General features: G+C 50.0%; 1 protein-coding gene and 1 pseudogene across 1 annotated transcript; one reads left to right on the top strand and one right to left on the bottom strand.

Moving 5' to 3' along the window:
• Nucleotides 1-506: 506 nt before the first annotated feature.
• Nucleotides 507-18,895, bottom strand: PTPRN (protein tyrosine phosphatase receptor type N). The gene is given in 27 exon segments (XM_047871562.1): nt 507-669; nt 830-903; nt 1,098-1,162; nt 2,305-2,358; nt 5,151-5,317; nt 6,283-6,333; nt 6,335-6,403; nt 6,506-6,583; nt 6,822-6,848; nt 6,851-6,897; nt 7,058-7,208; nt 7,310-7,444; nt 7,447-7,512; nt 7,950-8,168; nt 9,092-9,156; nt 9,334-9,413; nt 9,729-9,751; nt 9,753-9,816; nt 10,038-10,312; nt 11,213-11,247; nt 11,850-11,981; nt 12,407-12,761; nt 12,847-13,108; nt 13,985-14,081; nt 16,932-17,045; nt 17,280-17,330; nt 18,772-18,895. Coding segments are annotated over 27 exon segments (2,943 nt in total). The 5' UTR covers nt 18,887-18,895; the 3' UTR covers nt 507-597.
• A 5,051-nt stretch (nt 18,896-23,946) lies between these two features.
• LOC125173778 (oocyte-secreted protein 4A-like) lies at nt 23,947-26,883 on the top strand (annotated as a pseudogene).
• The last annotated feature ends 139 nt before the right edge of the window (nt 26,884-27,022 follow it).

The following is a 27,022-nucleotide window of genomic DNA, read 5'->3' as shown; positions in this document are numbered from 1 at the left end:
TCCAGGTTGCAGCTGCACACACGACACACTAACTTTATTTCACGTTGATACAAAAGTAGATTTTTCTAGAAATGCTCTCTTGTGCCAGAGGCAGAGAGTTGAGTGGCACGTGGCAGGAGGGCGGGGGAGGAGGCCTGAGGGAAGCAGGGAGGGCGGGGGGCCAGAGCAGGGGCGTCACAGAGGTAGGGGAGCAGGCAGCAGGGGCTGGGAAAGCAGGAAGGGCTGGGGGTGGCGGCCCTTTGCCCGGTTCTGTCCACACAGACATAGTGGGAGCTTCCAGAACAGGAGACGGGGCCAGGGAACTCAGGCAGGAGAAGACTCTGGGTGGAATTGCTGCCCATGACTCTCCTCGGCTCCTGGCTGTCTGCCAGCTCCCCCCATGGGACATCTGGGCTCTGATGGGTGAGAGGCTGGGTGGCCCCGCCCCGCCCCGCCCCCTCCCACTCCCCCTTCCTGACACTCCTCTTGGATGGCTGGCCATGCCCAAGAGGGACCAAGGTTGTGCGGCTGGGGAGTGAGGAGTGGGTACACAGACGGAGGCTCACACAGGCAAAGAGGGAGCAGAGGCTGGTTGCCCCCTGAGGGGCCCCAGGGGTCTCACTGGGGCAGCGCCTTGAGGATGGCGTTCACCTCCTCCGCCACAGCAGTCAGAGCAAATTCAAACTGGTCCTGGGGGAGGGCAGTGGGAGGATGGTGACGGGGAGCACCGACCTCTGCTTGTGCACCAGGGGCGCTTTTGGGAGGGGGTGCTGGGGAGGTCACTTGGGAGAAGGGGAATTCCTCCTGGGGAAGGCTGGCAGCTACGGTCAAGGCAAAGAGGAACAGTCACCTTAGAGCGGACGAGGCCGGGCCGTTGGTCACGGACATGCTCCAGGGTGGCAGCGATGTCAATTTCCTTTACTCCTGGAGGTCGGAGAGGAGGTTGTCCGGAGGAGGATAGGACCCAGAACGCCTGGAGCATCCTGGGTCGGGAGGCTTGGAGGATTGGGCAAAGCCTGGGGGTGTAACAACCTGTCCCTCCTAGAGCTCCTGTGAGCCTGGGTTCTGGAAAGTCTGATCAGGGGCTGGACTGCAGGTACTGTGGGGAAGGTCCTCACCTTTTGCCATGCGGTTCAGTACCATGTCAATGAGGATGTAAGTGCCAGTCCTCCCTGCACCGTCGCTGAAACAGGAGAGGATGACAGGCTCAGCTCAGGACCCGGCAGAAAAGGGGAAGGGGCAGAGGAGACGGGAGGCTTAAGGTGGCGAAGACACTGGTGGAGCCATTAGGGTTGGCTCGAGGAGGGTGTAAGTGAGCTAAGGAGGCAGCAGTCATAGCCCCTTGGCCCTGGGAACTGGGACTTGAGTGGGAGCCTGTGACCCATGGGGTGTCACTTGGGTAGTGGGCCAACCTAAGAGGAGATCCCCGGCTCGGTCTTAAGGTGAAGGCAGCAGGAGGGGATGGGACCGCCCCTTCCAGCCTCTGGCCAGGCTTTTGTTCAGCAAACTTTTTGTGTCAATGGCCAGAGGGTACACATTCTCCTTTGTGGGCCAAGTATAGTCTCTGTCATACATTCCTTTTTTTTTTTTTCCCCTTCAACCATTTAAAAATGTGAACACCAGGGGCGCCTGGGTGGCTCAGTCGGTTAAGCGGCCGACTTCGGCTCAGGTCATGATCTCGCGGTCCGTGAGTTCGAGCCCCGCGTCGGGCTCTGTGCTGACAGCTCAGAGCCTGGAGCCTGTTTCAGATTCTGTGTCTCCCTCTCTCTGACCCTCCCCCGTTCATGCTCTGTCTCTCTCTGTCTCAAAAATAAATAAACGTTAAAAAAAAATTAAAAATGTGAACACAATAGTTAGCTCATGGGCCATTAAAACACACACACACACACACACACACACACACACACACACAGATAGTGGGACATCTGGGTGGCTCAGTCAGTTAAGTGTCCAACTCTTGGTTTTGGCTCAGGTCATGATCTCATGGTTCATGAGATCAAGCCCCGCATCGGGATCTGTGCTGACAGCACAGAGCCTGCTTGGGATTCTCACTTTCTCTCTCTCTCTCTCTCTGCCCCTCCCCCTTCAAATACATACATACACACATACATAAAACTAAAAAAAACCCAAAAAACAAACAGATGGTATGCTGAACTTGGCCCATGGGCTTTAGTTTGCCAGCATCAAGGCAGGCAGCATGCACAGGAGATGTACCCGGGGACAGAGAGAGGGCAGGAATCATGAGTGCCCCGCCTCAGAGCCCTCTGGCCTGGCTGTCCTGTCCCCTTTCATCCCCACCTCTGCCCACAGCCCCTCTTCACGCACCTGCAGTGCACAATGATGGGGCAGGAGCGGCCCCGGTAGCACTTGTTCACTTTCCTGCAACAAGAAATGGGCGTGAGGGTGAGGGGTACCAGCACCCACCTGTGGGCCTCTCTTTCTTCCTTTTCTCCCCACATGCCCAGGGCAGAGGAGGAAGAGGGCTGGAGAAATGAGTCAGGGCTGGAGGCAAAGAACCAGAGATGGTGTGGGTGGCACTGGGCTTGCCCTGTCACTTCATGAGCTAGGTGCCCACGCTGTGCACCTGGAACAACAACTAATTTAACCTCTTTGAGCCTCAGGTTTCTTACCTGCGAAACGAGGGCGATAATAATAGTAACCTTCTTAGATTTCTCACCGTGATTACATGAGATAATTCGTGTACAGAATTAAGTGTAAGGTTTGACATACAGTAGGTGCTCGATAAATGCAGTACAATAGTGACCTCTGCCAGAAGTCCAGGGAGAACAGGCTTTCTGGTGACTTCAAGGGTGGCAATCTTGTCACATTCCTGCTCTGCCCCTCCTTTACCACTGTCCAGGTTGTTCCCCTCTCCACTCAGGCTCCTTGGAGTCCTTACTAGCAGTGAGGTCAGGCAGACCTAGGCACAAAGCTCTTTTGGCCAGGGGAGGACCACTTCTCAGCTCTGAACATTGTGTTGCTGTCTGTCTCCCTGAATCAGCCTCATCTCAGCACAGGTGTTCTGTGGTTGGGTCGTATTTAGACTTGGGGTCCACTTGGACCCCAGACTCTTTTCTGCTACCCTGATTGCTGCCCCCTCAGGAGGGAACAGGGGGTTTGTCCCTTCCTCAGTGGTCCAGTCTAACCTGCCCTTGTCCCTTATGGCTTTTCTGCTTTGAGAGTCACCTGCGGAATCCTGATACTCCCAACGGGCCAGGGTTAGGGGGGACCTCCTTAGGGGTTATTACATTGTTTCAGGGGAAACTTGGAACTTAATGGCCTTCCCGTCTGATTCCCCCAGGCTTGTAAGGGCCAGGGGACTTCGAATGGTTTTACAGGAGTCCATATGGTTTTCTAGCAAATTGGCTCATGTGTTAGAGAGCTGGGGTTGAACAGAAGTTGCCGAAGTAGTTCCCAATCATTTAATAAGAATGACCATGAATTGCATCTAGAATTAATCGAGCCCTCGCTGTATGCCAGGCACCTAGATTTTTTACAGACTTTATCCCATTGACTCTTGTAACAACTCCCTAAGTATGGGTCATCATCCTCATTTCACAGGTAAGGAAACAGGGAGATCAAGGAACTTGCTCAGGGTCACTTTTAGCACTTCAAAAAAATATATTTTGCCTTTCCTCTGGTGGACCTTCACTGAACAATACTGATTAAGCAGCAATTTGTTCTGGCTGTCTAATGCCAACTGAGTTTACATAATTCTGGCCTGAAGCAAAGAAATGTAACCTTGTAACTTACCTGTGCAGTCTTAAAAAAACGGTCCGTGCACATAAGGAGTTTTTAAATGTGGAAAACAGGAAATAGCTCTATTACCCTGGCACTGCTTTTGAGACACCTGTGCCTCAGGCATCAGGGAGCCCAGGTAGAAACCATTATCCTGAGGCTCAGAAACTATCCTCAGCTTCCCACCCCTGCTCAGCACCTGCAGACCACAAGGGGGGGGGGGGGGGGGGGGGGGGGCAGCAGTGTGGGCGAGGCCCCACTAGGGGCAACAGACTCCTCAGCCACCTGTCTGGGGAGTGGAAGACTGACTGGATGCTGGAGGACTGGCCTAGTGGTGGTTTTGTTGTCAGAACTGGGTAAGTCCCCTAGTTAGCTTCCTGTCCCAGCCCCCACGGGCTCCACCGAGTCCCCAGGAATCCGGAGATCCTCTGCAAGGCCTTTGATGGTGTTTGTCTCCTCTGAGTCAACCCCCCCCCCCCCCCCCCCCCCCCGCCAGCCCCCAGCTCTCCCAGCAGGGGCCCACAAGTCCTGATCGGATTGTCCTGTCCATGCAGCGGCCACACCTGCCAATGATCACTTTTGTGACTATGCAACTGGAGAGCGAATACTAGCTGCAGATCACAAAAATGACACTGGCAGCCGTGAGAGGGAGAGAGACAGAGGAGGAGGGGGGAAGAAGGACAGAGTCGGGAGACAGACCGAAGGAGGGTGAGACAGAGATGGCGAGAGGCAGAGATGGCAAGGAGGTGGAGAAAGGGAACGGAGGACAGAACAGGGGAGAGGTGCAGGGAGAGAGACGTGGAGATAAAAAAGTGGGACAGACTCAGCCAGTGAGAGAGACCAAGAGATGAGGGGAGAGGCAGAGTGAGGAGACAGAGAAAGGAAAAGAAGGAAAGAGAGATGGGGAGAAAGAAAAATAGAAGCCAAGAAACAGCAAGTGATAAAGAAGGGGAGATGGGCAGGAGGGAGTGAGAGAGGAGAGGAGAGCGGACACACGGAATGTGCTGGAGCTCTGAAAGAGCAGCACAGGAGAGGCAAGGAGGCGGGCACCAAGTAGAGGGAGAGAGGGCGAGAGGTAGGGAGCTTGAACTAAGGTGAATCTGGGGGGAGGGGCGGGGGGGGGTAATGGAGAAGGAGCCAGACCTGGGGAGGTAGGGAGAGAAAGGGGCGAGGGGGACACAGCCAGCAGAACGAGAGTGAGCAGAAACGGAGCAGGACCACAGGGGTGGAGGGATGTGCACAGACAGACAGAGCATCAGTCCGGGTTGGGGGGTCTGGAAGGCGGCGGCTGGAGGTCAGAGGCGGAGGCTCCAGGTCAGGCTAGAGCGCCCCTCCCCCGCCCCCCGAACCCCTTGCTCCCGTGCGGACGGCTCTCTCGCCGGCTCCTTGGAGCCTTTTGGGGCCGCGCCTCCGCGCAGGCTCAGGACGCTCACCTGCGGAAGTCCAGCAGCGGCCGGGTGGACGCCGGAGTGCCCTCTGCCGGCCAGCTGAGGAAGTGGAACTGCGTGAGCGTGCGCGTCTCCTGGGTCTGCACGTTCTTCAGGTAGAAACTGCGCACCAGGAAGTCCTCGCACCAGATGTGCTCCGACACCAGGTTCACCTGCCCGCGAGGGAACCCAGGCCTGAGCACGGCAGGGCCCCTCCAAGTCCTCCCGGCTTCCCAGGCCGGTTCAAATTCTAAATCCTCCTAGAAGCTTACCCGACTGCCTGCTCCAACTGTCCCAGCTGTCCCCAAGCCCCCTAGTCGTCTGCGTCTCTTATCTGTCGCTCAGGACAACTGGTGGTTTTTCCACCTAGACACAACTATTGCGGGCTTCTTGAGGTCAGAGCTTCTCCTTCCTCTTCCTCACAGAGTCTAGCAAAGTGTCTGTGCCACACACACCACAAAGCTTGATGGACTTCTATAGTTTTATTTTTTTCCTTTAACCATGAGCAACACCAATTTTTAAAAAGTTTAAAAAAGACTGCCGAGTGCTCATCTGATGATGGAATACCTACTCTCCGGGTTCAGGGCTCACCTGGTGATGAGAAGCTTCTAGTGTGCTCTTAGTGACTCTTGTTTTACAGGAGGGGCACCTTCCATGTGTCAGGAACCTGTTCCTCTTTCCTCATCTGGCTTTGCCTCTACCCAGTTCCCCCCCTACCTCGCCTCTCTCCTAAGGAAAAAGTTTGTGTCTGCCTTCTATGGGAAACCTATGTGACTGATGGTATTTCTTTCTTGGCTTTGGCTTCCAGGAAACTCAGAGCTAAGTGAGGCTCAATTAAAGTAGGTCTTAATGTTGGTCTTTGGTTTTACTTATCTTCCCTGTCTCATATACTCTTGACTCTTAGTTGCTTACCTCAGTTTTGGTGGTTTTATGGGTTCATTTCTGTACCTTTCACTTTCGGTCCCTATAAATGCTTTCTGGCCCTAGACTGGACACGTATGTATAGATGTACATGTATGTGTGAATGTGTGTGTGTGCATATGGATGTTTATATGCATATACATTCATACATGTATGACTGGTTCTCCACCTACTCTCTCCATTCCCACTGTCCCCTGGCTATAGGGGCCTTGCTGACCTCATATACGTGGTAGAGGGAGGACCCCTCATCTGGCCAGTAGCGGTCACAACTGCTTGACACCATCCTCCACCAGTGGGGTCAGCATGACGATGACAGTGCAGCCACTCTCCCACACCATCTAGGGACAGAGACTCCGCTCTAATGTCTCTGGGACCCAGCTGGCTCCAGCTGCCCTCAAAGGCCACTGGTCCCTGGAGAAGCCCTCCTTCCAAGAACTTACCTGCCAGAAGTCTGCGATGGTATGGGACAGCGGGCCCTGTGTGGCTATGTAGGCTGGCATTCGAGGGTCGTGCTCAATCTGGGGCAGGGAAGATACATCATGAGCCAGAATGGGACATGCTCCTGGGGAGAGGCTTGGTCAAAGGGAGCAGGCCAGGATGTGGGTGAGCTTGAGAAACCCCCATTTCCATGCCAGGATACCCGGCCTCACAATTCCAGGGCCTCAGGTGGGGTGGATGGTGACCAGAAGGTAATGGAGTTCATGCAGGAAGGATAAAAATGGGGCAGAGGAGGGGGCTGGAGCTGGGGCCACTTACAATGGGGCTGGCGTTGATGTAATCACTTCCGAGAAGGGGCTGCTCTCCACCTTCAGCTTGATGCGAGCGTGATCATCTGCACAGACCCCACGTCTCACCTCAGGTGCCCCTCGGTCATTGGGGTGCTGGTCCCTCTGCCACTTGGCCTGAGCCAGGCGGCCAGCCCCTCCCCCAAGCCCTCCAGAGTTCCCAGCAGAGAGAGGGCTGGGCCAGGCTGGCCAGCAGGACTGACTCACAGGGCAGAAAGTCAGGGTGGCGGTTCTTTTTGATGTTTCCCTCCCCCTGGGCGGTGGTGGCACAGGTGTTGGGCTCTGCCTGGTAGGCACACAGGGCCTGCCACTCCTTGGCCAAGCGGTCCCGGTTCCGCAGATGGTCCTCCATGTACGCCTATGGGGATAGCACAGCCTGGCTCTGGGCCCACACCCTCAGCCCTGCCTCTCCCACCATCCTGTCCCTTCACCGGCTCTGGTCCCGGGCCCAGTCCTGACCAGAATCATGTGCCCTGTGGAGATGTCCATGTTGGCCTGGGCGGGTTCCTCGCACCAGGATGGCGTGCTGCTGTGGGAGCTGGGGCTGGCCTGGGCCGCATCACTAAACTGGGAGGACACGCTGCTCACCGCGAGAAGGGTTCCGGCGGGCCCTCCGCCCGGTTGAACAGGGACTTTGTGGCCATGTGCTGGCGGCACAGGTCCTGCAGAAGAAAAATCAGGCAGGGTCCCAGGCCCCTTGAAGCCTTTTCAGCAGAGTCCTGGGTTCAATTCTAGGCTTATCCTTGATTGATTTTATAGGAAATCCTTCTCCTGTGGGGTAGGCTTTTCTACCCTGGACCTCATCCTTTTCAAGGGTGTTCTGTTTGGAGGGTGCCTATGAGAACTTCAGATATTAGAGGGGAATCCCAGAACCCCAGAATTGTTGCATTGGGAAGAACTTTAGGAACCATCTCCCAATTCCCATCTGTTCGAAATGCCCCCCCAATACCCCAGCTTGGGCTTCTGTAGCCCCTGCCTGGATATTCCCAAGGATGTGTGCTCACTCCCCATCCAACACCCCACCCTCACCGCATGTGCGACCCAGACTCCCAAGCCCCTTCCATTTCCCTGTCATCAACCAGCTTTTGGGGCTGCACACCTGGTACTCAAAGGTAGTGTCACCGTGGGCTCCCTCGGGCCCCAGGGCTGCCAGGCGCTCCTTGTCCCGCTGCCGTGCATGCTGCCGCACACACAAAGCCACTGCCAGAGCCACCAGCAGCCCGGCCACACCCGCCAGGGCCACCAGAGTGAGTAGCACGGAGCGCATGGGAGAGGTGCCGTGGGCCGGCCGGGGAAGGACTGCGGCCGCCTCCTCCCTCTGTGGGAACAAAGCTAGAATCAGGGGAGGTGGCGGCAGGGGAGAGGCAGGAGCCGTTCCTCAGCCCTGTCCTCCCCTGCCATACGCCATACTCCCTGCTAGGGTGTCTCCTGGGGCAAAGCTGAGAGGGCAGGGCATGGTGGCACAGGCAGAAGGTTTCAGATAGACCCAAAGTCCTCCTTCTCAGTCCCCATCAGACGAGCTCAACCACACTGCACTGCCTGAAACTTACTGGATGACCCCACCCCAGGAGTTTGTGCATTTAAACAATGGATGTAGAGAAGTTTGAGACACAGCAAGGAATTGAGTAGTAGAATGGGAGGCATCAGTGTTGGATGCAGAATAGAAATCTATTTTGAGTTTAGGGGTGCCTGGGTGGCTCAGTTGGTTAAGCGTCTGACTCTTGATTTCAACACAGGTCGTGATCTCATGGATTGTGAGATCGAGCCCAGTGTTGGGCTCAGTGCTGACAGCGTGGAGCCTGCTTGGGATTCTCTCTCCCTCTCTCTCTGCCCCTCCTCTGCTCACACTCTCTCTCAAAATATTAACTATAATTAAAATCTATAAATTATATGTTTTATAATTATATTTGAATTTAGTGTCCTTTCTGCATAGGATCTTCCCTTAAAATTTAGAGATTTTGTTCCAGAAGGCTATGGACATCTCAGGTCGTTACTCCAAGCAGGAGGCCTTCCTATGGAAGGCTGGTCCAGCAATAGGGGTTAGGGGTCTCGGGAAAGAGTCGCCACTGGGGCCATCTGCTGGCCAGAAAGGAAACTGCAAGGGGAAGGGCTGCTTTGGCAAAGCCAGCGGGCCAGCCAGGTCCAGGAGTTTCAGCTCTGGTTCTCCTGCCAAGTTTGCCCCCATCTCTTGCGGGCAACGTCAGCCCTCTGGGGTTTCAGCTGATTCTTCAGTTCTCATACCTGTCCCACTCCTGTCTGCAAGATCTGGAGCCCTGTCTGTGCTTCCAGTTCTGATTTCACCAGCCCTGCAGGGAAGATGTAGGTCAGACTCTCTCCAGCCACATGTGGTCCCCACCCCCTGTCATGCTATGCTAGGTGGCAGGCAGGGCCTGTGTGCGCTGGAAATATTTCAAGGTGGGGGCATCAGCCACAGGCCTAGGAATGTCCTACTAGGGCTGGGGCTGGGACCAGGCAGTATTTACCAGCTTGCTGGGTAACATCAGCCAAAGACAGGTTCTGTTCATTATGTCGGATGCGGAAGGTGAGGGCCGGTCCCACCACACTGCCAAACAGGAGCTATATTACTGCCTCACCCACCACAGACCCCAGACTGTAACAGAGAGGCCAACTCTGGCCCTCTCCCCATGAGAAAAGGAAGCTGAGGCTGAACAGAGATGCCCTATAGGGATGTTTGAGGCCCAAGAAATGCTGGAGGAGGCCAGCATCCAGTGTGTGTGTGTGTGTGTGTGTGTGTGTGTGTGTGGCGGGGGTGCCTGCCTTGGCCACTCACCAAGACTTTGTCTTCCCTTCCTTCCCTGAGTCCCACCAGCCACCTCTCCCCTCAAGCTACCTTCTAGATACCAGATACCAGCCCCACCTGATGTTGATGAAGCTGCCCGAGGGACACGTGAACATGCTCAGCTAGGATCTCCAGCAGCTTCACTCCTGCAGCCAGACTCAGGGGCCTGGAGGCAGGGAGCGAGCAGAGAAAGGAAAGCGGGGATCCTTTTAGCCACTTCCTTGAAACAAGCCACCTCCAAGGATGCAGAGCAGCTCACTCCCCACTCCAACCCCCATCCAATTCACATCTGGATTTCTGCTCTCTGTTTCTTGCCCAGGCAGGCCAACCCACCCCCCACCCTCCGGGAGGGTAGACTAGAAATCTTCCCCAGGCTGAAGCCCTTACTTCTGGTCAGTGACAATGTAGCCGTACTCCTCTGCTGATGGCTGAGCTGAGGGCGGCCTCACCACTGTGGGCTGGCTCTGGCCCAGGGAACTTTTCTTCTCCAGCAGGACCGGTGTGGCAGGGTGGCCAATAGCTTTGGGGGGCTCAGAGGATCCAGAGATCAGCACCCGCTGGGCTTTACTGGAAGTGGGGCTGGCAGTGGGGTATCCAGGAAGGGAGGGTGTGGGGGGCGGAGGCTCCACTGTGTGTCCACCCTGCACCTGCTCTTCCACTGTCTGTTTAGAAGAGAGGATAGAGGGGCACCTGGGTGGCTCAGTCGGTCAAGCATCTGACTTTGGCTCAGGTCATGATCTCACAGTTTGTGAGTTCAAGCCCTGCATCAGGCTCTCTGCTGTCAGCACAGAGCCCGTTTAAGATCCTCTGTCCCCCCTCTCTCTCTCTGCCCACCCCTCTCTTTCTCTCTCAAAAACAAATAAGCATTAAAAAAAAAAGGATAGAGGTATGATCTCTGGATAGTAGAGGGGATAGGGGAATGGGGGTCCACATCCCAACTCTGAGGTCCCTAAAGAGGACCTCTGGACTTGTTTCTTTCTACCCCCCAGGGCCCAGGGCAACACTGGGCACAGAGAGGTTACCCAGAAAAGTGAGTCAGGTGGATGAATGGATGAATAAAGGATTGAATGAGTGCAGCATGGTCAGTAATGGTCTGCAAGATGGGGCTGGAGTGGGGAGAGCCTCTGGAGTGAGGGAAGGTGGCGTTAGGAGAGAGGTAAACAGGCTGGTGATAGGTTTTAGACTTCTGTGTAGCCACAAAATAGCAGAAGTCCAACATGTGAAAAAGAGAGAGCTCTTCAGGCTACAGGGGGGCCAGGAGCATTCATGCTTGCAACTCCCCCTTCGCCTAGGGATCCTCAGAGCAGGGCCTGAAATGACTATAGTGAAAAAAAGCAGCGAGTCGAGAATTCCAGCTTCTAGACCCAGCTCCGCCATCAACCTGAAGTGAGATCTTAGGCAATGACTTGCAGTCCCTGGGCCTGGGTCCCCCCCTGCTCCCCGCCGCCCCAAATGAAGAGGTGTGGAGGACACAGATTTGGGTCCCGATGCTGAGGTTTAGATTTGGACAAGGGGGTTTGCTGGCAGGGGCTCTGAGGGCCAGGGAGGTGCCACAAACTCACTTTCTTGTTGTCAGCTCCGACGTTTACAGCCCCTCCTGTAGAGACAGGAAAAACAAGACTTTGGGCAAAGGGTCAAGGCCAAGGCCAAGGTCCACACAACATGGGCGGGAGAGAGGGCCAGGGGCCCCGAGCCTGCTGTGGCCTCTTTTCCCTCAGTCAGTGACCCAGCCCTGTCTTTGGTCTGATCCTAAGCATGGCCTCAAGCCTGTTTGCTTCTACCTTATAATTGTTTTGTCAGCTTCTCCCTGTGTTATTGGCTGCACCTCTCAAAACTATTCTTTATTCAGTCCTCCCCCTACCCGTCAATTATTGGCTTCACCTCTGCATTGGCCTCTCCCTTCCTTAGAGGCTGTTATCATCCACCCACCTTCCTTGGTGCCTAGTGATCCCTGCTCATACCCCCTGTTGGCTTCTTCCATTACTCCTACCCTGCAGTTCTTTCCTGCTCTAACTCAGCTTACCACCCCACTCCCTTGTTTCCTGCTCTTGGCAGGCAATGACCCTGTGCTTGTGTCTCAAAAGAACTCCCTTCCCTGACCCTGACCCTTCCCCTCTAGGCTCCATGTGGTCTTGAGAGATGGGGGCAAGACGCCATCACGGAGCTGGTAGTTGCTAGTTTCTCTGCCTGGACACTCACCCAGATTTCGTCCTGAGCCCTTGGGCAGCAGCTGCAGCAGGGCTGAGAGGCTGGAGAGCTGCTCAGGGGTCAGCTGACGCAGCTCCACCCCATAGCCCGCCAGCACAGATGCCAGTCTCTGCAGAGTCACATCTGCTGGGAGCAAGACGCAGAGCTCATGGCGAGAGGGTGGTGGTGAGATGAACTTGTGGGATGTGCTGGGGGTGGGGGAGGGTACTAGCACATTTAAGAGCTTCTTTTCAAACACCAGGAAACTGATGCCCTCCACCTTCCAGCCCTTGTCCACACTTTGGGGGGAAAGGCCTCCCTAGGGCCAAGACCAGACTTCAGGACCACCATGGACATCGTGACTCTCCAGCTGAAGGAGTTATGTCAGCTCCACCCCCTACAGTATCCCCACTGCCCGCCTAGTGCCTGGCAGAGATTAGGTTGTCAGTGGACATTAATTAAATGTATGAATGACTTTAAGGGCAGATTAATGAATGCATGGATAGTTAGGAAGGAGACCCCGAATGCAGCGCCCACAGGAGGGGAATGGATGCTGAGAACTCCATTACCTGGCTGCTCTACTGGAGAAGGAAGCTTCTCCCTGTGACCTTCTAGCCCTTCTTCCTCGTAGCCCTCTGAAGAATCCTTTGGCCGGCTGCTGCCCCCTTGCTCTGGCAGCCTCGGTGGCCTGGCCCTGCTGGGCACTGGCAGCTCCTGGGCCAGGTAGAAAAGCCCTGATTCCTGGAAAAGCTGACCAGGTGAAGGCCCTGGAGGATCCCCGTAGGAGTGGTCAGAGTGAGCCCCAAACATGCCCTTGGAGGCAGTTCTGCTGAAGAGGGCAGAAGGTTCGGCCTTGGGTATGGGGCCGACACTGACCATCCCGGGTGAGCTCTCTGAGCCCCGAGAGCCATCGCGGGAGCCAAACTGTGGGGAAATCAGAGATCCAGGTGAGAGCAGATGTCAGGGCTCGGGGATAGGTGTTGGGGTGGGGCCGGTGTTTAAAGCTCACCTGATGAAACAGGTAGGGCTGCAGCAGGGCAGGTTCATAGCTCAGGGCAGGGTGGGGGGCCTGCGGGGGTAGCAGCAGATGCTCCAAGAGGGGGGGCAGCAGTTCAGCCTGCAGAGAGGACAGTGGAGAGCCCACCCCCCCACCACTCCCACCCACTGGAGGTTGAGGAAGCCGGTGCTGGGCAGCAGGGGTGGAGCCAGTAGGGATGCCCTGTAAAAGCAGCTCCCCAGCAGAACCAGGTCTCCTGGGCACCAAGCCAGATCTGGGGAAGAAAGCAAAGTGTATGTGTGTGTGTTGGTTGCACGGGGCAAGGGTGTACAGAGCCTACAGGACACAGAGATTGTGGGACCAGACAGGCTCAGCAGTTTACAGTAAGCCTGACCTCTTAAAAAAAAATGAGGTAGTCTCAGGGAAAGAGACAGTAGCATGGGGAAGGACCAGAGGGCCAAGCCTGGGCATAGATCATTGCCTCCCGGGTAAGCATGCCTGGGTCCCTGAAACACAGCGGCAGAGGTTAGGGAAGAGTGAGGCAGGGGATGGAAAAGGAGAGAACGGGTACAGGGGAAGGCAGCCAGGCACCTCTCTAGATAAACTGGGGCTACAGTTTGCCTCGTTTCGCCTATTTTCATATGCCCACACCTGGCCTTCAAACACTCAGTACTGTGCCCCTCGACTCTACCCTTCCACCCCACTCTGCCTTTTTTCTCCTGGTATCATCACTTGAGCCCCACGACCCTCATTTACTTTCCTTTGCTTTGCAGGGTCTGAACAATGCTTTCATAGGCCCTAACCACAAAAAGATGATGGTCTTTCCACATATCATTCCACATAGCAATGAAATGGAACATTAAACAACTTCAGTACGACAAAACTCGTATTTGTCCCATGCTGACCCTTTGATGCTTCTTTTAAATTATGAAATGTCCAAGTTTTCAAAAATATTTTTTTGCTGTTTTACTGGATCCCCGGGGATGAGCTCAGCTCCTACTAAGCATGTGAACACGCCAGATGACCACTCCTGAACCTCTTTTCCTTTGCCTTAGGCTGCTGACCTTGGTGGTCACTTCCCTCTGTCCATTAGGAAGACCACAGGCCCACCAGCCTTTCTGTGCTCGAGCTGTTGAGAAAAGATGCCTACCTGTCCCTTGGACGGGGCTCTGGGGGGCGAAGCCTGGGGATGCGCTCCATCTCCTGGGAGATCACATACTGGGTGAGGTCATCGTGCCAGGACAATCCTGCCAGGGGACAGGATAGGGTGAGGTTGGCTCGGGACAGTCTGAGGGCCCAGTAACGGTGAAAATCAAAACCGCACTCCCTACCCGGCAGTGTACTGAGTTTGGTAGAGCAGAGGGGTAGTGGAGATGCTCCAGAGACTTGGTGGCTGATCTGAGCTGCCCTCTTCCCAGTCTCAGGTACAGATTTGGGAGTCAGACTGCCTCCAGTGAAACTAAGTTTGCCACTTACTCATTGTGTGACTTGGGGCAAATTGCTGAACCTGTCTGAGCCTCAGTTCTCTCTTCTGTAAAATGGGGGTTTATACCTCCTAAGACTGTGATAATTAAAATAACCTAATGTAAAATGGTATGAACTGTACCTGTCACGTTGTGAACTTTAAACAGCTGCTCTTATTATTGTCATCATTATCACTCCTATTCTTATTTTTGTTGACCCTGTACCTTGCTTTTCTTTATTGGTAAGGTGGGAAAAAGACATGGGGCTGTTGTGAAGATCAAGTGCAATCAGGGAAATGAAAGTGCTTAGAAAACTCCAAAGCACTGCACACGTTTTAAACCTTCACCACCACCCCCGCCTCCACCACCACCATCAATTATCTTGTGCTGACGCAGATCTCCTGTCTGACTCTTGCCTTTCATGAAACTGCTCTCAGGAAAGGTCAGTCACCTATTCTAAAGGAATAATCTCCCACTCTCTACTCCCATTCCTTCTTCCTTGCTTCTGAATTAATAGTCTGCTCTTAACTCATATTCTAGGACCTACTAGCATCCATACTTGCCTTCTTGCCTATGAACATTAGATAGCTCATCCTATATAGGGCCAATCCCTCCAGTTAAGCACTAGATTTCATCCCCTACTATCTGCTCAAGAACGTCTTCTCTGCAATTTCCCCCTATTTCCTATATGATCATTTTTCTCTGCTCTCTACCGAATTATTCTCTTTAGCATACAAACATGATGGAGCTCCTTTCAACTTAAAAAGTTACTGCATGACCCCACATTCCTCTCCAGCTCTCACTCCATTTCTTTCCTTTTCTTTGCAGCAAGACTCCTTGAAAATGTTATCTGTGCTGGCTGTATCCAATTCTTTTCCTCTCATTCCCTTTGAATCCACTCTATTCAAGATTTTATTCCCACCTACTCTACCAAAACTATTTTCATCAAAATCGCCAGTGACTTCTGCATATCTAAAGCCAGTGGCCAGTTCTCAGATCTCATCCCATTTCATCTATCATCATTATTTGATACCATTGATCGCTCCTTCCTCTGCAATACACTTCCACTTGGCTTCTAGAACACTAGACATTCTTGTTTTTCCTCCTACCTCATTGGTTCCCCTTTCTCCGTCTCCTTTGTTGGTTCCTCTCCTTGTCCTGGTCCTCTTAATATTATAATTCTCTAGGCCTCTTCTTCATATACACTAAAGCCTTTGCTTATCTCATCTACAGCATGGGTTTAATTGCAATTTATATCTCCACTCCGGAAAACTCCATATTTCAAAACCCAACCTCATACTCTCAGCTTCCCACTGTACTTGAATGAACGTCTTTTTTTTTTCATTTTTTATTTATTTTAGAGAGACAGAGAGAGAGGGAGAGTGAGAGAGAGAATCCTTAGCAGGCTCCGCACTCAGCACAGAGCCTGACATGGGGCTTGAGCCCGCAACCCTGGGATCATGACCTGAGCCGAAATTAAGAGTCAGATGATCAACTGACTGAGCCACCCAGGTGCCCCTTGAAAGAACATCTTAAATTCCTCCCTGCAACCACCTGGTCCATGCCACATTCATCTCTTACATGAGTCTCTGCGGTAGCTTTTAATGATCTCCCTGCTTCTACCCTAGACTCCCTTCAGCAACAACAGCAAGCATGACCCTTTTAAGGTAGACGTGAGATTATGCGCCCCTAGTCTCAAAACCTTGTGATGGTTCCTCTTTTACTCAGAGTAAAGACAACAATTTTCTTATAAGGCCCTACAATGATCTGCGTCTCTTCCCCCCATACCTATCTGACTGCATCTTCCACTTTCCCTATCACTCCTCTATAGCCACACCATAGAGGTGTTCTCCATGATGTTCCTCAAACTCATGCTTCTGCTTTAGTAAAGGCTTTTGTTCTAGCTGTTTGATCAGCTTGAAACACTGCCCCCAGATAACCTTCTGGAAAACACCTCCACTGCCTTGATGTCTTTGTTCAAATTTCATAGTCTCAAAAAAGTCTACCTTGACTACCCAGGTTGATACTGAAGCTTCCTACCCGACCATTTCTGACCTCTTTATCATGCTGTAATATTTGTAATTTTTTCCATGTCACTTATCACCTTAAAACATACTATATGTTTTCTAATTTATATATTGCATTCCCTTCCTAAATTCCAAAATGTAAGCCCCAATACACAGAGATCTTTGTCTGTTTTATTCCCTGATACATCCCAAGCACCTAAAACTAAGCTTATAGAGTAAATCCTCAATAAATAAGTTGTTGAATGAGTGAATTTTATGAGTGGAGTGATCTGGCAGAGCACTCCAGGATTCATGGTTCTGGAGCACTCAGTTCCAGGGAGTGCGCTGGCCCTAGGGAGACGGATGCTGGTCTCTTCCAGTGGCTCCTTCTAGAAGCCTCCTCTAGACTCTTCCAAAGAGTCTGAGTGTGGACAGCCCATCTCTATGGCTCCACCTCCCACTCCTGTCTTGCCCCCTTCTCTAGCAAGGTCTGTGAAGGTGAGGCTCCAGAAGTAGGTGTGAAAAGAATGTTTCATAAAGAGAAACCCTTGAGTCAGGTGCACGCTCACTTCCCCACCCTATACAACCAAGTTTCCAAGGCCTCTCTTTCAGTGCAGCTAGACCTCACCTTGGGACATGAGCTGTCGGAGCACACTTTGTAAGCGCTGAAGAACTGGGGAGGTGACTTGCAAAAGGGGCCGGGCTTGCCCCACTCCCACCTGGCATTGTCCAAACAAGCCATCTAAGAGCACAAAAGTGGTGTCAGTAGGGGGCTTGGACAAGAGGCTTTCTAAAGTCCAGGTTGCAAATGGGCACTATCCTCTCCATCTCCTCTCTTGGCTTAAGAACCCTGCTCCTTCAGGCCCTTCCCACTTCTCCCCAGGACTAGTACCACTTCCCCCCCCCCCGACCTCCCCCACACTTCTTTCTTGTTGTGTTCCCCATCTTGTAAATCCTATGCCTGAGCCTCACTCACCCTGAATACAGACTTCAAGGTGAGAGCAGAGTCTGCGGTCAAACAGACAGCCTGTAGGGGGAAAGGTGAGCTGCTCAGACATCCACACACATAAAATGGTCAGAGGATAAACAGGCTGGGAAAGGGGGAAGGAGATGGGGTCCATTCTTTCATTCTAAGAAAGGATTGAAGCTGGGAGGAGAGTAGGGAAGAGGCCTAGAATTCTTAACAGAAGGAAGCACAGGATCTGACTTTGGATTTTAAGGATCTGAGAGCCTGGATAGTTTCCCTAAAAACCTCAGTTTGCTTAACTGGGTGATGGGTAGAAGCCTTCCAGGTGCATGGGGGTAGTAGAGGATCATATACTTCTACTCTCATAGAATTACTACAGGGACATTTTTGGCCAAATTCTGAGAAGGGACTTTCCTCCCCAAATCTCCCAAAGCATCCTAACTATGATAAGTTGGGACTCAGAAGTGATGGAAACCCTAGCACACCTTCCCTCCGTGTGGGAAAGGGGTAAGGGTGGGGTGTCTCTAGGGCAATGCTCCCCATACTGTTCCTGAGGTCAGCGGCCCCAGAGCCGCTGGCGCTGTCCACGGTGCTGAAGCTCTGAGCCTGAGGCTGCCGAGGGCTAGCCTGGAAGCAGTTATGGGGGAGGGAGGGGAGCTAGGGTCAGGAATCTCCACAGACCTGACCCCTCCACCGTTCTAGACTTCATTTGCCACCCTACCAACCCACAGTGCCACAGGAAGTACCCTGTATTGGCCTCCAAACCAGGTGGGGAAGGAGGGCGTCAGTGAGGCTGCGCCCCTTCCCCCACGCACCCCACCACCCCACCCTCCCCCGGCCCATGAGTCAGCGCTGACTGTCTCTGTCCGCTCAGATGTGAGTCAGCATCGGCCTGGCAGTGGGGAGGGGGACAGGAAAGGACCCTTCTCCCTTTACCCTCTTTTGCCGCCTCCCCTAGCTGTCTTCCTCTTACTGGAGATCCGATCGCAGCAATCTGCCTCTCTGGGCTTAAAGAGAAACCCTGGTCCCTCCTTGGGTCTGATCCTCTTCTGGGAGCTGGGATCCCGATGCTCTTGACCCTGATTCCTACCGCCCGGACATCAGCGCTGCCTCTTCCTACCCCTATCCCCTACCCCCAATCCCTGAGCGCCAGTCACCACTTCTTTGGCGCCTCGGCGCGACTTGCTTCTCTCGTGGTCTTGTAGCCCGTCTCTAAATCCTTCTGTCCATATGCACCCCCATTCCTCCTCCCAAACCCGCAATCTTTCCCGGAGTCTGTTTCTCTTAGGTCCCGCCCCCGTATTCCCAGCCCCACCTCCAGGCCTACGCCCCTTTCCTCTCAGTCGCCCTCTCATCTTCCCCATCTCACAGTGCTTCCCCCTACCCTACTCCAGACATCATACATTCTACCTGAGCTTCCTACCTTCTCCCCACCCCCCCACCGAGTTTTGCTCCCGGCACCATACTTCCCCCGCTCCCCCCCCCCCCATTTCCTCCTGACCGTGGGCACTAATGGCGCTGCAGCCTCCCGGGCGGCTGCTCAGCAGCAGGAGGCAGACGAGCACCCGGAGACCCCCGGATCCCCCGGGACCCCCAGGCCGCCGCGGGCGCCGCATCCTTCGGGGCTCGGCGCGCTCGCTCCCCTGCCACAACCGCAGCAACGCTGGCCGGAGCCAGCCAGAGGGGCCGAGGCGGGGCCTGCCACTCCCCACCCACCTACGAGGCGGGGTCTAGACGCCCCTCTCGCGGCAACTCCGCCAACCCTGGGCGGTTGGTGACGACATCTCCACCCCCGGCTCTTACGCTTATTTGCGTCAGGCGTGGCGTAAGAGCTCTGCCTTAGAGGGGTGCCGACCCGCCCCACGTCTCCTCCGCCAAATAGTAGGTGCTTCACTAGAATTCTCACTTGGCCCCACCCCCTTTTGACCTTTGCTTTTCCCCAAGGACTACCACCTCTGTCACCCAGTCCCAGGGTTGGAGAAAAAGGTTAAGTTAGGTGGGGACCAGGAAATACATGTGAGTCGGTTAGTATAAATCCTAAAATGAGCATAAAAGTGAGTAGAATAGGTACTGTTACGCGTCTCAATTAATGGTACTGGTATCATCCTTAACAGCAGGGATGGTTATATGTGTGTGCCTGAATTCCAGTTCTAGCAATGCCACCTACTGCGAGTATAACTTTGAGCAAGTTGCTTAACCTCTCTGCGCCCAAGTTTCCTGACGTGTAAAAAAAGAGGTGCCAATAATTCCTACCTCGCAAGGTGGCTGTGAGGATTACACGAGTTAACGCATGTGGGTCACTTAGAACAAGGACTGCACTGGCATATACTAAACACATGACGCATATTCTCTTTTGTTATTAGCCTTGACTCCCCTTTCTTTCTCCTTTCTTCCTTTCTTTCTTTCTCTACCTGCAAAATATATCTCCCATCTACTCCTTTCCTCCATACTCACTACTTTATCTAAGTCACGGTGCTTTTTCATCACCAATATTATTGTAATCATCTAACTAGTCTCTTGTTTTCACTCTTCTCGCCCAATAAGGTAGGGAGTGAGCTTTCTAAAGTTCAGATTTGAACACTTTATTCTCTTACTTTTCAGGGAAAATTTTCCAAAATACAAGAAAAGATAGTGGTGCATAGTAAATACTCAATATACACATCATCTAGACTTAACAGTGACTGCTGTTTTGCCAAATGTGTTTCTTTTTAGTATTTAAGAGTCAATGATAGACATCATATTTCCCTTATAAATATCTCATTATGTATCTCCAGGAAATAAGGGTATTTCCCACATAAACCAAATGCCTTTATGACATCTAACAGAATTTACAGTAATTCTCTAATATCATTTAATGCTCAGTTTATATTCAAAAACTCAAATTGTTTCCAAAAAATGCCTTTTTCCATCTGTTTTGTTCAAAATAGGAGTCAAAGACCACCATTGCATTTGGTTTGTCTCTTAATTCTCTTTAAATTAACACAGACACGCCCCTCCCCCATTTTTGACTTTGTCTTGTTGGATAGACCCGGTTAGTTTTTATTTACAACTCCCCACCTTCTGTATTTGTCTGATTGTTTCCTCATGATAGATCTCCCTGTATTTGCCCTGTATCTATCCTGTGTATCCCCTGCATTTACTGTAAACTAGAAGTTATATCTAATGTCTTGATTGGATCAGGTTAATTTTTTAAGCATTTTTAACTTATTTTGAGAGAGAGGGTGGGAGCAGGAAAGGGGCAGAGAGAGAGGGAGAGAGAGAATCCCAAGTAGGCTCTGTGCTGTCAGCATGGAGCCCAATGCAGGGGCTGGAGATCAGGAACCATGAGATCATATCTGAGCCAAAACCAAGAGTCTATCACTTAACCAACTGGGCCACCTGGGCACCCCTACCCTGAAATACAATTCCAACTGGAAATACAATTCCAGCTGGAAATGTAGCATACATTCTTATTTTTTTGGTTTACCAATTTGGAGCATAATGAATTTTGGATGTAGTAGCTGCCTTTGACAGTGACAAATAAATTTTTAAGAAACATCCTAATGACTTTTCTTGTTTGAGCATTACTATGGGAAGTATGGGTTTTCATATAGTCAATGAGCATCAATCAATTGCAGTAATCATTCTTTTTTTATATTCAAATTGCCCCAGAATAAGTAAATGAAAGCTCCTTTAAACTGGTTTGGTGTGTTTTTGAAACATCCCACTAATAACTGAAAGTTCTCTTACTTCCTATCATTCCAAGATGTACCAAGTTCATGTTTTTTATTCCCTGCCCTAGACGTGAAAGCAGCCATTCTTCCAAAGATACTTGGAAGCTTTTAATAAGGACCAATTTTAGAGACCACAATCTGGCTGGGTATTTTTTAATGTTTATATTTAATTTTTTTTTCAACGTTTATTTATTTTTGGGACAGAGAGAGACAGAGCATGAACGGGGGAGGGGCAGAGAGAGAGGGAGACACAGAATCGGAAACAGGCTCCAGGCTCTGAGCCATCAGCCCAGAGCCTGACGCGGGGCTCGAACTCACGCACCGCGAGATCGTGACCTGGCTGAAGTCGGATGCTTAACCGACTGCGCCACCCAGGCGCCCCTAATGTTTATATTTATTTATTTATTTAGAGAGCAGGAAAGGGGCAAAGAGAGAGAAGGAGAGAGAGAATCTCAACCCAGCTCCATGCTGGGCATGGATTCCGGGCTCAATATCACGACAGAGAGATCATGACCTGGAGCCGAAATGAAGAGTTAGACACATAACCGACTGAGCCACACAGGGTGGCTGGAGCCTGGGAGCCACCCAGGCTCCCCCACGATCTGGGTTTCCAGGGTGATAATGGAGGAGTACCTGGAAAGAGTACCTCCGTTAAGAGTCCAACTTCAGCTCAGGTCATGATCTCATGGTTTGTGCTGATAGCTCAGAGCTTGGAGCCTGCTTGGATTTTGTGTCTCTATCTCTCTCTCTGCCCCTCCCCTGCTTGCACTCTGTCTCTGTCTCTCTCTCAAAAATAAATAAACATTGAAAAAAAAGGGTGATAATGGAAACTGAAGTGATATTGCTTTTAGGCCCTTTCAGTGCACAGAGCTAGAATATTAAGATACATGCACACACAAACCCACACTCACACATACTGATATTTCCAATTTAAAAAGTTTTTTATTTGAGAGAGAGAGAGAGAGAGAGAAGAGAGAGAGAATCTCAAGGAGGCTCCACACTAATCAAGGAGCCTGATGCAGGGCTTCATCTAACGACCCTGGGATCATGACCTAGGCCAAAATCCAGAGTCAGGTGCACAACTGACTGAGCCACCCAGGCACCCCAACCAATTAAAATTTAACTGTGATTTTTATTGCACTCTTGATTTTGTACTGGTATCTCTTTATTCTCACACTGAAAACTTTGGTTTCTTATGGCATTAATATAATCACTTATATGTGTAATCCTACAATATACATACAATAATTTACAAATAATAATATAAACATTACTCAACTAATAAAACTATAAGGACATCTAAGATGTGTGGTAGTTTATTTTGTCCTTGGATTATAATCCCTCAGGGTATACCATCAAAATACTGCTTCCTAAAGTCACTTGAAATAGTTCTTTGTGTAGTCATTTTTACCAATTTGATATACAATTTGGTTTGTTTCAGTTTGTTTTCAATTTTAGGGTTTTTTTTACTTTATATATAATTTTATTTTTTGAATATGTAAAATATTTACATTTTTCAACAATCAAAACTATATAATAAAATGTACTCAGGGAATTCTCCTCACCTTCCACAATTCCTTCTGCCATCTTTATCACTTCACTCATTTATTTCCTTTTTAAAAACTTTGTAAATTGTGAAATAAAACAAACAGAAAAATACATAAAGCCAAAATGAGCAACTTAACAAATTATCACAAAATGAACACCCATGTAACCCAAGTCAAGAAAGAGAACATTTCTAGCACCCTAAAAACCTTGTGTTTCCCAGTCATTACTCTTCCAAAGGTAGCCATTATTCATCCTCTTTTTGACCATGTTTCTTTGCTTTTATTTACAATTTTAACCTAAGAATGCATGGTTGGGTCATGAAAGTATAAAGAAAAGTAAATATACATAGATTTTGGATTATCCCCAGTCTTGGGTTGTCATGAATAGTGTGACTGTGTATATACCATTGTACATGTTTCCTGTTGCACGTGCCAGGGGGAATGGACAGCCTGTAACAACCTCACAGGGAGGAAGCTGGGGAAAAAGAACTTTTATTCTCACTCTCCTCATTCCCTCCCTCTGATCTCTCCTAGTATTCCCATTGTCCTAACCTAACCAGAATCCAGGGGAAAAGGGAGCTCATTGAAATAGTACATACAGGTTAGCCTCCTGAGACAGAAAATAGGGTGAAGGTAGAGAGTATATCCTAGCAGCAAACTTTAGGCATCGGCTCACTTGATCCCCTTTTCTCTCTCTCCCTCCCCCTCTCTCTTCTTGAGAAATCATCTGAAGTATAATTGTTACTCTTTTAGAGGTAACCCATCTTTGATTGTCAACAGTTTTAATACGTTGTGATTTGAGAGACATTTCTTTCCATTTATTCACCCTGAGATTCAGTTTCTTGAATACATGGCTTGATGTCTTTCATCAATTTTGAGGCATTCTCAGACATTATCATCTTAAAAAATCTTTTTAATGTTTTTATTTATTTTTGAGACAGAGACAGACAGAGCATGAGCAGGGGAGGGGCAGAGAGAGGGGGAGACACAGAATCCGAAGCAGGCTCCAGGCTCCGAGCTGTCAGCACAGAGCCTGATGCGGGGCTCGAACTCATGGACTGTGAGATCATGACCTGAGCTGAAGTCGGACACTCAACTAACTGAGCCACCCAGGCACCCCGACATTGTCATCTTAAATATTGATTCTACCCCATTTCCTTGTTCCCTTCCTTCGGAACTCCAAGTCAATGTATGTTAGACTGTCATGTAGTATCTTTTATGGTTCTACCATATCTTTTGTATCTTCCATTCTTTTGTCTATACTTCATTCTGGATATTTTCTTTTGAACTACAGTCCAGTTTATTAATTTTGTCTTCATGTGTGTACAGTCTAATGCTTTGAACTTGTCCAGAAACTGTGGTACACTCAGTCAAAGTAAATCTGAAGAGTTTAATGAAAGAACTACCTATAAAGGTATGGACAGGTAAAGAAATGTAGACCTTTGTCAACTCACAGCCAGACAGTGATTGGAGTCAATCACTGTGGCTAATATAGTGATACCCATATCTGTCTATTGATTTAGTGGCATGAGGAACCCAAAGTGACTGGGTGGTAGTCTCAGCTTCCAATTCAACTATGACTATGACTATGACTATGACTATGGGAAAACATTCCTCTCTTGGGCACTAGGAGCTGAAAACTCATTCAGGAGTTGGGAAGCACAGGTTCCTTCAGATATTTTGAGGTATAATAGTGAGGGGGCCACTCTGACCTTTACTCCTTAGTCCCAAAACTCTTGGGGATGGATAAAACAATCATTCCATAAGTTCACTAATGGTGAGTGAACGTTATCAGAAGTATTGAGGACAGAAAGGGCAAATCCATATCCAGAATATAATTCACTGCCATTTTTCCTTTTTCTTTTTAAAAACTGTTTATTTGTTTATTTTTAAGAAAGAGAGAGAGAGAGAGAGAGAGAGAGAGAGCAAACAGGGGAGGGGAAAGGGAAGGAGCAGAGAGAGAGAGGGAGAGAGAGCATCCTAAGGAGGCTCCTCTCTGTCAGCTCAGAGCCTGATGTGGGGCTTGAATCTAACAACCACGAGATCATGACCTGAGCTGAAATCAAGAGTTGGACACTTAACTAACTGAGCCACCCAGGCACCCCTCTTTTTCCTTCCTTCCTTCCTTCTTTCCTTCCTTCCTTCCTTCCTTCTTCTGTTTTTTCTTCTCTTTCTTTCTTTCTTTCTTCTTCACAGAAAGAGAGTATGAGTGGGGGAGAGGGACAGAGGGAGAGAGAGAGAGAGAGAGAGAGAGAGAGAATCTTAAGCATACTTCATGATCCTGGGATCATGACCTGAGCTGAAATCAAGAGTTGAATGCTCAACCGACTAAGCCACCCAGGTGTTCCTCACTGCCTTTTTTCATGGTGAAAGAGGTTCAAAATAAAATTCTGTCACCAGGTGTGTCATTTTGGGAGCTCAACATTATCCTCTGCTGTAAGCAAATTGGTATTCAGGTGGGCTGTAACCACACCATTCAGGAGGAGGGAAATTCATGTTGGTAAGCCCATGCATTTCCTGCTCCACATCCATTGACCCATTAAGAAAGCACCAGGGGGCCTGGGGAAAGAGGATGAATGTTATCCACAGAATTGGTCATTTCATAACCTCATTACTGACAAGCTTTCCTACAGTCTACTTCTTCTCATGATTATTTACACAGGAAACCACGACTGTCTTCACACTGTTCCTCCCAAGTGAACCCTCTCAGACTTTCTGGTCACAGATTTTCATATCTTGTTCTATTCAAATCCCAGATCAGCCAACCAACCTGCTATTCATGAATACTGTTATCAGTATAGACGAATACTTCAATTTTTTTCTTCTTCAATTCTGAGTGGACCACCAGATCTACCAACAAAACTTCCCACAGAAAGGATTGCTCTTCACCAATGTAATTCACAGACACTTCTGAATTGTGCTGTAATGTAGCACTCTTCCATTTCTAACTGTTGCCTGCATTTTGTGCAAACATCTATAAATTGTCTCTGTGCTTTCCCCCCACTCTATTAGGCAGTCATAGAGAATTCCCCAGAAAGCTGTAATAAGGTTGTGGGAAAGGCAGTGAAGCAAGGAATCTGGGCTATCTTTTCATGTAACTTGTTTAATCCATATCTTCTTGGGCCCAGTCGTGTATACACCATTTCTATTTAACAGTAGAACGCTGTGATGAACCTCCAATTTTATGGTTTACTGGATCAGATAATACCCAATGCATAATTAGTGGTTGTCCCATGGCCAGGTGTTCAGTATTCCAGGGCCTGGTAAGAAACTAAGCTGCTTTTCAAATGGAGAATAGCTGATGGCCTAAAAGGGCACAGCTTTCCTTTAAAATCCTAGGGATCTACCTTATAATAATCTTACTGGGGCTTACCAGAAGATTCATGTGATGTCTCCGTCTACTACAGACACTTCCGTTGCTCCTGAGGCCACTGGTCATAATTATCAAGTGAAAGGACTACTTGCATTGCCACTCGGAATTCCTGCAGAATGTTCCCTTGTTTCAGGCCATACGAAAGCCTGATGGGTTAGAGTTGAAATGTGTTTTCTGTTGCCTCAAATGCCAAAGAGGCCCATTCTTCCATAAAGAGTATTGTCTCTTTTTCATTGCAAGTGTCTCACTTTAGAGAGGGCATCTCGACATGCCACAGACAATTGGACCCTAGAAACTTCATTAATGTGGCAGGACTCAGCTTTCCTGAGGTCCTTCTTCCATGCATGTGTCTTATGACATCTAGGGCTCATGCTACCTTCTGCTCATCATATTCAGTTGCCACAATATCATCAAAATAATGGACCAGTGTGATTTCCTGTTTCCTCTGACATGTTGGATTGTCCAGAGGGCTCCTCATGCTTTTTGTGTTGATTTGTGGTTTTGAGGATGTGTTTGTAACCTGTAATGAGCACTGGCTTCAGGTAAGAATTAAACAAAATTCTTATTTGCATTACCAGAAACCTCAGCATTATGAAATATATCTGGGAACTGGTTGTCCTACAACTGGAGGGCTGTTGGACTTTTTTGAGTTTCTTTACCTAGTCTCTTCTTGTGGAATCAAAACTGAAGAGTGCCCATGGAGTATTCTCACTGAAAGTTCAATCACTTACAAGTCAGCATATTTAAATATCACTGGTTACCTCCCAATATCATGCTATAATCAAAGAAGATTTTAATTCACTTTGGTGCAGAATGAGATAAAGAATAATAGTACTACATATGGGGAAACATCCCAAGGGCCAGTGGGACAGGAAAAGTCAATATCACCTTGAATGGAAAATGTGGAGACTCATCCACGACTGTCTTTTGGGTATAGTTTTCCCCTTTTGGACCACATAAATTTTATCCTTCCCTGTTAAGGGTAGGAATTAAACTGTAAATTCTAGATGGTGAGGTAACCTTATTGGCCTTGGCATGGTGACTGTCTGTGGATTGCACTGCCTATTAGAAGCTGCACTAGTGCCCAAGGATATCATCTTTTACCAATTCACAAATGAT

This window comes from Prionailurus viverrinus, chromosome C1 (genome assembly GCF_022837055.1).
Source record: "Prionailurus viverrinus isolate Anna chromosome C1, UM_Priviv_1.0, whole genome shotgun sequence".
NCBI classification, from domain to species: domain Eukaryota; kingdom Metazoa; phylum Chordata; class Mammalia; order Carnivora; family Felidae; genus Prionailurus; species Prionailurus viverrinus.
Note: the sequence above shows the minus strand (reverse complement) of the source record. Positions and strands in the feature narration are given on the sequence as shown.